This window comes from Ctenocephalides felis, unplaced genomic scaffold (assembly GCF_003426905.1).
Source record: "Ctenocephalides felis isolate EL2017-DRISC unplaced genomic scaffold, ASM342690v1 CF-g0.4_SCAFFOLD_03572, whole genome shotgun sequence".
In the NCBI taxonomy this organism is placed as follows: Eukaryota; Metazoa; Arthropoda; class Insecta; order Siphonaptera; family Pulicidae; genus Ctenocephalides; species Ctenocephalides felis.
Genome location: NW_020539726.1, coordinates 28019755 through 28028736, shown reverse-complemented (window position 1 = coordinate 28028736; position 8982 = coordinate 28019755). Strand labels below are relative to the sequence as shown.

The following is an 8982-nucleotide window of genomic DNA, read 5'->3' as shown; positions in this document are numbered from 1 at the left end:
TTGTGAAAATAAATCTCGACGCTCTTGACGTTTATTTATCTATGCTCGATATTATGTATCTTCAGGCGTTAAGTATTTGTAAGTTTTTTCTTAGCCACGTTAAATAATTCCATTCAAAAAAAAATTGGAGGTACTTATATAGCCGAAAATGGCCAAAATAATTATCAAAACAAACGAGAATAATCCTTTGGCTTTTAAACTACTAATTGCATCATATTTCGGAAAGAAAGATGTAGAAATTCGAAATATTAAGGCTAGCGGTGTGTTTGACATTATTTACACAATTCGTTACAAGATGTAATTTAAGGCAATATGTTGTAATTGTTTTAGATGCTGAAAATGAATTACGACTTCCAATTTTAATACTGAATGATGACAATAAGACTGAGATATTTTCAAGTAATTCAGCCGCATGCTATTTATTCGGCGAATTGACAAATAACACAACATGGTTAGAATGGGAAGCTGCTACTCTGTTACCAGCATTAATCAATAAACCAGCAAATAATAATAAATGTACTGCTGAATTATTAAAATATTTAGACGCATCTCTGAAGAATAAGTTTTTATTTGGTGTAAGTTACATTGATTTATGAGATCTTGAAACGTATTTACTTCATACCATTTTTCGAACAGGAAAATTTGACTGTTTCCGATATATGTATATTTGCAACTCTCAGTGGAGATGGCTTACCACAAGATTTTCAAGATACACCAAATTTAGCAAGATGGTATAATGAAATCTTGAGTCATCCACAAGTTCAGGTAATACAATGTTAATTTGTTAAAAAAAATACAGTAATTTTTTTTATGAAGTTGAATGTTTCCATCTGGATAAATCAAAACTTGTAAATCTATTTTATGTAGGACTTCTTAATTACATTTTAAATTATTAAATTTTTCAGTTAGCTGCCAGTAAAATATGTACGAAATCATTAAACTACAAAAATATTAAAGCACCATTATTGATTCCTGCTGTGTGTAAAATAAATATTTCACAAACAGATTCGATGTCATCATGCAGATCTACTCCTTTATCCATTAGTGATCATGTTTCTCCTGATGAAATACAATTTTCTAAAGATGGTTGGAAACATTTTGATATAAGTTTAAAAAAAAGTCCGAGGACTATGTAAGCATACTTTTTGCAAAATGTTTTACAAATGATGAGATTCATAGTGTTATTTCAGTTTTTTTTTTAATTTCAGTCTTCCCATACCTGGAGAGAAGAATATTTTAATTACTTCAGCTTTGCCTTATGTAAACAATGTTCCACATTTGGGTAATATAATTGGATGTGTGCTTTCTGCAGACATCTTTGCCAGGTAATTAACATCATATTTTATAAACATATTGTGCTATAATATAAATATTTTGTAAGTTTACATCTTCATTTTATTTAAAACATAAAGTTGACATTCAAATTATCATTTTTACATTTTTTGTGCAAATTTATTTAGTGATAAAACAAATTAAGTATATAAAAAGTTTGTTATCTTTCATTATTGCATAAGGTATTAATAAATAGTAACTGTTGTAATTTATTTCAAATAATTTCATTTTAGATACTGTCGGTTATGTAATTACAACACATTGTATATTAGTGGAACTGATGAATATGGAACTGCCACAGAAACAAAAGCTCTAGCAGAAGGTTTAACACCTAAACAAATATGTGATAAATATTTTGATATTCACAATTCTATATATCGTTGGTTTGGAATTGGTTTTGATTATTTTGGACGCACAACAACAAAAGAGCAATCAGAAATTTCTCAAGACATGTTCTTAAAGCTAAATGAGAAGGGCATGATTACAACGCAAACTGTGCAACAACTTCTTTGCACGGGGTGCAATAGATTTTTAGCTGATAGATTTGTTGAAGGAACTTGTCCCTACATAGGCTGTGGTTATGAAGATGCTAGAGGTGATCAATGTGATGGTTGTGGAAAACTAGTTAATGCTATAGAATTAAAAAATCCACGTTGTAAAGTGTAACAACGCCCCAGTGATCAGAGATTCTACACAATTCTTCTTACGCTTACCTGAAATTGAACAAAAATTAAAGAATTGGTTTGAATCATCCCAAAATGGGTGGACAAATAATGCAAAAGTAATAACACAGTCTTGGCTTAAAGAAGGACTTAAGGATAGGTGTATAACTCGTGATTTGAAATGGGGAGTTCAGGTTCCATTGAAAGGCTATGAAGATAAGGTGTTTTATGTTTGGTTTGATGCTCCTATAGGCTACATGTCTATAACTAGCAGATATACAAAAGAGTGGAGAAAATGGTGGCAACCAAAACCAGATACTGATATAAAATTATACCAATTTATGGCAAAAGATAATGTACCTTTTCATTCAGTCATGTTTCCTGCAACATTACTTGGTTTAAATGATGGTTATACTATGGTCAATCATATCATGGCTACGGAATATCTTAATTATGAGGATGGCAAATTTTCTAAATCTCGTGGTGTTGGTGTTTTTGGAAATGATGCTCAAGACACTGGTATTCCTTCAGATATTTGGAGATTTTATCTTGCCAGTGCAAGGCCTGAGGGTCAAGACAGTAGTTTTAGTTGGTCTGATTTAATAACCAGAAATAATAGTGAGTTGTTAAATAACTTAGGCAACTTTGTTAATCGTGCATTGAGTTTTGCCAAAAATAACTTCAATGGACTTGTGCCACAAATGATTTTGAATGAGGATGATTATACTTTGTTGGCTTTGTGCAATAGAGAATTGAAATCATATATACAATGCATGGAAAAGGCAAAAATGAGAGATGGAATTAAACATATGTTGGCCATTTCTAGACATGGTAATCTTTTTATGCAAACACAAAAGCCATGGGTTTTATTAAAAGGATCTGAAGCTGAAAAACTAGGGCTGGCACTGCTGTAGGTGTTTGCTGCAATTTATCTTATATTCTAGCTTTGTTGATGCATCCATTTATGCCAGAAATAAGTAGAAATTTGCTTCAACAACTTAATATGCCTTTGGGCTGCCTCAAGCCAGAGTAAGTAATATATGTACTACTACTATTGATTTAGTTGAATTGATTAAAAATCAACTTGTTCATTTATATGAAATTTAATGATAATTGTGTTACCTTGAGGTTTTTATGTTTAAATTTGAAATGAACATTTTATTATTTATGTTATCATTTGCAGACAACCCGTGATCGGCATGATGGTCAAAGGCGGTCATAAACTAGGAGAAATTATTCCATTATTTGCTAAATTAGATACAGCATTAATTGATCAATTTAAAGCTAAATATGGAGGTGCCCAAGTACTAGATTCTAAAAGTAACGTAAATAGCACTATGAGCAAGGAACAACTGGAAGAAGCAATTAAAAAACAGGTTTGATTCAGTCTGATGTAAATTATCAAGCGAAACAAATTGAATGTTGATTTATTTGTTAAGAACATAATTTGTTGTAATTAATAATAATAATTATAAATTATATCTCTTCTAAAGGGTGATAAAGTAAGAAGTTTAAAATCTAGTGGTAGTGATAAATCAGTGTGGCAACCAGAAGTAGCAATTTTATTGGATTTGAAAAAACAATTGGAAAAATGTTGTACAAATACAAACGTTGTAAACAATACAAGTGTGAATAATAATAAAGAAGAATTAGAAAAGGCTATACAATTACAGGTACATCATCTTTTTTTTTAATACTATAAACTTTTAATTTGAATTAATTGTACCTGTTCTTTTTTTGTGCACAGGGGGATAAAGTAAGAAAATTAAAAGCCGCTGGAGGTTCAAAGGCTACATGGCAACCAGAAGTAAAAATTCTCTTGGATTTGAAAAATCAACTAGCAAATCTCAGTTCATCAGGAAATGATAATGATAAACAAACGGAAACAGCTGAACATTTAGAAGAGGCCATTAAAAACCAAGTAAGTTGTTGCTGTGTGATAACACCGAATTAAAATATTGATAAGGAATATTTTTAATAATAATATTTGTTTTATGTAATATTTACGTATTTGAAATTATATTTATCTTAAATTACTCTTTTTTATGTATGATTTTCTTGTAAAATAATAGTTTTGAAGTGCACAAATAGTTTTTAAAATTATTTTGGTAATGACTTTATAGGTAACTACTAATTCTATACTAGAAATAAAATGTAAGTTCTTTTTCAGGGTGATAAAGTAAGATCGTTAAAGGCAAGTGGTTTAGAGAAGAGCGCTGTTCAGCCTGAGATTAATATATTGTTAGATTTAAAAAAGCGATTGTCACAATTATTAGCAAAATCTAAATGATTTTGTTAGTTCACAAATTATAATACAAACTGAATAATAATAAAAAGGCACTAGATTTCAATTATATGATTGCTCTTGTGTACGAAGATGGCAAATAACAGCAAATTGATATTATTTAAGATAAAAATGATGTATTCCAGGTTAGAAATAATATTTATTTATTTATGCTCAATAAATTGTCGCAAATTTTAATGTTTTTGATTAATTAAATTCATTTACCTTATTTTTTTAACTGAATTTTGGATTTGAACTCTGCTACAAATAATACGGTTCTAAATAAGAAGAATAAATAAGTAAATAAGAAACTAAAAAAGTAATAAAAAAATCTCCATTCAAGTACCGCCGCACTGGCAAAATATGTATTTTTTAGTAATGTATAATTGAAAATGGTCAACTGCATGGTTTTCAAAATAGTTTTATAAATATTATGTAGTGGACTTTTTGTCTTATCAAATTAAAATTTATTCAGTTTTAAATTAAATACACACACACTTAGATTATATACATGCAATTCTGTGCTTGCAGGATGCTCGTCGACTTCAACTTCTCTTTGTTGGTGGTGAGTTAAAGCGTCTAATTAAATATGCATAATAAAAATGATCCTATGTAAGGTTATATATTTTACAATTATTTTGGTTTTGAACTTTTTATTTTCATCACATCACATTTGGTTTGATAAAAGATTTTTAGCTCGTGTTTTTTGTATGATTATCTAAAGGATCAGATCAACTTCTTGATTATAATGCTTTGTTTGAAGTTAACACTATTTGTTGAATGTAGATGTATTATTGACAAATAAGTAATGAATGCTTACATTTACAAGATTAATTTCCTTACATGATAATTTTGACATTTCATAACTAAAGTTTACTTAATGACAATCACTTCTAACCCAAATCTTTTTAATTTAATTTAAAAAAAAAAGTGAATTGATTTGTGTTCATATTTATCAAAAACAGTAATGTTATAATATGCAAATATTGTAAGAAGCACAAGTATATCAAGATTTTAATTTAGTGGACTTTAGGCACATTGTTAATTGTGTAATAAAAATGTGATTTTTTTATACACTTAGTCACTTTTGAAACCCAAGTTTCACATTTTAAGTTTAATTTTCACCTGAAACTGAAGATATCTCAACAACAAAATATGGTGTAGAATAAGAATTTATTAAATAAAAAAATACATATGTATCTTATTTCTTCTTAGACACACCAACAGTACGACCTCTGCGGCCAGTGGTCTTGGTGTGTTGACCACGAACACGCAGACCCCAATAGTGACGCATGCCTCTGTGTGCCTTGATCTTCTTCATACGTTCCAAATCTTCACGCAATTTTGAGTCTAAATTGGATGAGGTCAATTGACTGTATCTACCATCAACAATATCCTTTTGTCTATTCAAAAACCAATCTGGAATCTTGAACTGTCTTGGGGTAGACATAATTGTGACAATCTTTTCAACTTCTTCTTCGGTGCATTCTCCAGCACGCTTATTTAAATCAACATCAGCTTTTTTCAGAACAATATTGGCATACCGGCGTCCAACACCCTTAATAGCAGTCATAGCAAACATTACTTTACGTTTGCCATCAATATTCGTACTCATAATACGAAGAATGTGCTGGAATTTGTCTGGGATAACAAGCGACTGGAAAGAAAATAACCTCAAAATACTAGCGTCACATACAAATTAATCCAATGTATTGTAAATTGCATCATATTAACTGCATTTAAAACTCATTGAAGTCAAACATTTGACTACTAGTACTATAAAGAATAGAGTAAAAGCTATAACTACAGCTACAACTACGAATTTTACAATATGCACTTACCATGATTGAATCCTAGCTGAGGGTCGATATTCACAATAAACTTCAACAAGTGAATAATCTGCAACAATTTAAAATTATTAGTGAGCTGTAGAACTCACAACTACAAATAATACAAATTCAATTTTTTCACATACCTTTTATTATAGTACGCTCATGTGGCCACGGGCGAAAAGGAAGTTAGATTTTCGTTCACATCGTCAGATGTCATTCCAACACAATTACCAACTATTCAAGCATTATTACATCGTTACCAACTGTCAACTCAGATTCTATTTGATGCGAGTTGAACGCTAACTGTATTATCTTTGACGGTACTAAAATTAAAAAATGGTTTAAATTTGCATTACCTGCAAGATGATAAGTCACAAAACATAAATAAGTAATTATCAGATTTATTCGCATTAGTTATTTTTATTTTCTCGATACTTTACTTTACAATACGATAATAAGATAACATAGATAACGTTTATAATTAACCTCCCGTAGGGTAAGTGATAGTAATCGTAATAAAAGAGAAAATGAAAGTTTATAAATATGTTTACGTTTCTAATGTTTTTGAACACTTTGACATACCTTAGAAAAACGGAAAGTGTGTGTGTGCGGATACAAAATTTCGTCGATAATTCTGGAAACACGGATCAACCGATTCGAATGATTGAAAAAACATTCGATTTGTACTGATGGGGAGACGTGTTAATTAATTTTGGAGAAGGTGGGTCCAACCGTTTCGAAGATACCGGATAAAAAAGAGTCAGAAATGGAATTCAGTTTTTGAGAAAACGACGCATCCAATTAGAATGATTCGAAAAAAAATTGCATTGTGGGATCGAAACATTGATCAAATTTTTGAAAAGGAGGTCCAGTGCTTTTGGAGATCTAATAAAAATAGTAAAACATCTGGCGGTCAAAAATATTCATTAGACATATACACATCATATCACTAATGTTTATTTGTTATTCGGTGATGCGGCGCCTACGCGCTTTGAGTCTTTAAAACAGATGCGCAGCGTGTTTACATTGAAAAGAAAGTTCAAAATTTTCAAAGAATGTTAAAATACAAAAAAGCAAAAGATAAATTAATGAATTACGCATTTCCAGGCGTGGCAAAAACGTGTTACCGTAATTATCAGCGCGTTATAGCATTTTATTATAGTGTCTAGGTATTATAGTATTGACTCATTTTATTTTATTTTTTGAAACATAAATTAGAACTCTAAATTCTAAAACTTAAATTAAATGATTAAATATCATTCTGTCAGGTATGCTGTTGGCAATTTCAAAATCAATTATCTCACTATTTATCGATGATATTTGCATTAATATTATACTATATTTATGAATTTGCATATATTGTAAAAATAATAAATATGAATAATGATAGCAAATAGCATTGCGTCCATATTGGGTCGGTCAAACGTGGCAACTAAAAGATCGATGGCTCGAGATAGAGATCTATATAGATTAATATATACCTCTATGGTGCAATTATCGATATTTGTATTGTGGTGGCTATTCTGATTCAAACTTCAAACTAAACTTTACTTGTTGGCTGTCAATATGTGATTTTATCTTTAAACGATTCGCGTTTTCTGGAGAACTGTCAGAACGAACTAATTAAAATTAAAATCTAATGAGAGTATTCACTCACAGAACTTTTGCTTATTGAGTTCATTGTGACAGTAAAACCGAAAAATTGAAATAAATTAAGTCGCCAATTTATTGTTTATAATGACAATGTCGATGAACCTGGATTCTTAAGCGCATACATACATATATGGGTATCAAATAACTGCTTCAAGTGCCTTATTTTTTTAAATATAGATCATTAACTTAACTCAATTCATCGTAATTATGTTGAATATTGAAATTTTAAATAGTGTTACGTCTTTTTCTTTAATCTAAATTGTGAATTTAAAACATATTTTTATTGAGCGTTACGCCTTTGTTGAAAATGGAGGTACCAGTAGCTTCAGCAGAAGTTCTTCTTAAAAGATTTCTATACATTTCTGAAACAGAATGTGCTTATGTGCCAGGAAATGTGTTTGCTCACCAATTTAAGAAAAATCAAGAAACTGTTTATGATCTTATATTACAACTTCAAAATGGTGAAAAACATATTCTCATAGAAAAAATATTCAAAGATGTAAGGACTTTTTCTAAAATATTTTTACAAAACATGTGTTATAATACATATATATTTAATATGCATGCATGAGGTCTATGGTTCTAAGATTTTCGCATTTTTCTAATGTTTATGCCATTCATATTTGTAATTTGTTATTTATTTATACATTCTATAAATACCTAACACTCACCTTATTATTAGAATTATTAACGGAAATTAATATGTTTAATTAGCAAATGGTTTATTTGAACTTTTTTCATAAATTTTAATATACCTTGATAGCACTGTATATATTGGTTATAATACTTCTTTGTTAATAGTATTTGAAGTCGGGGAAAACGCCTAATAATGACAATGCCATTTATGCTCTTGCACTTTGTTGTCGACGAGGTGATGTTAAAACTAGTACTATGTGTTATAAGCTTCTTTCTGAAGTTTGCAGTACATCAGAAGATTTGATGCTTTTTGTGAAATTCCTATGCAATGATTTTGTGGAGACGAAAAAAGGTTTGTACGAAATAATGAATTCAAGAAGCAAAAATCTAATATGTACATTTCTAGCAACCATATTAATTTAGAAACGCTTGGATGTATCTATATAAAAAAAAAATTGGAATGATAATGTGATTTATTTTCATATAACATATAATTTTTAGGTTTTGGTAAAGGAACGCGGAAAGCCATTTCAAGATGGTATCTTTCTCAGGAGCCTCTACAGTTGGCCAAAGCCGTGGGATT

The 8982-nt window shown here is 29.8% G+C and overlaps 3 protein-coding genes across 4 annotated transcripts in view; 2 read left to right on the top strand and 1 right to left on the bottom strand.

The window, feature by feature from the left end:
• Window positions 1-97: 97 nt before the first annotated feature.
• On the top strand, window positions 98-4439 carry LOC113387824 (methionine--tRNA ligase, cytoplasmic). The gene is given in 12 exon segments (XM_026625200.1): window positions 98-260; window positions 331-575; window positions 637-765; window positions 906-1132; window positions 1209-1325; window positions 1566-1991; window positions 1993-2885; window positions 2888-3023; window positions 3178-3370; window positions 3488-3667; window positions 3742-3915; window positions 4165-4439. Coding segments are annotated over 12 exon segments (2952 nt in total). The 5' UTR covers window positions 98-148; the 3' UTR covers window positions 4285-4439.
• A 996-nt stretch (window positions 4440-5435) lies between these two features.
• Window positions 5436-6342, bottom strand: LOC113387661 (40S ribosomal protein S18). 2 transcript variants are annotated; one of them, XM_026625021.1, is made up of 3 exons: window positions 6254-6342; window positions 6120-6177; window positions 5436-5935 (listed from the first exon to the last, which is right to left on the bottom strand). In XM_026625021.1, the coding sequence occupies exons 2-3, from the start codon at window positions 6120-6122 to the stop codon at window positions 5480-5482; spliced, it is 459 nt and encodes a 152-aa protein (XP_026480806.1). In that variant the 5' UTR covers window positions 6123-6177; window positions 6254-6342; the 3' UTR covers window positions 5436-5479. The 2 variants fall into 2 exon arrangements, with proteins under 2 accessions (XP_026480806.1, XP_026480805.1); XM_026625020.1 differs by having other exon boundaries at window positions 6120-6258.
• Window positions 6343-7760: 1418 nt separating this feature from the next.
• LOC113387755 (60 kDa SS-A/Ro ribonucleoprotein-like) overlaps window positions 7761-8982 on the top strand; it is a 9169-nt gene continuing 7947 nt past the window's right edge. The window contains exons 1-3 of the mRNA XM_026625132.1: window positions 7761-8262; window positions 8565-8751; window positions 8901-8982. The exon at window positions 8901-8982 is cut by the window's right edge and continues 71 nt beyond it. Coding sequence (XP_026480917.1) covers window positions 8071-8262; window positions 8565-8751; window positions 8901-8982 — 461 coding nt within the window. The 5' untranslated portion in view covers window positions 7761-8070. The remainder of the gene's footprint in view (window positions 8263-8564; window positions 8752-8900) is intronic.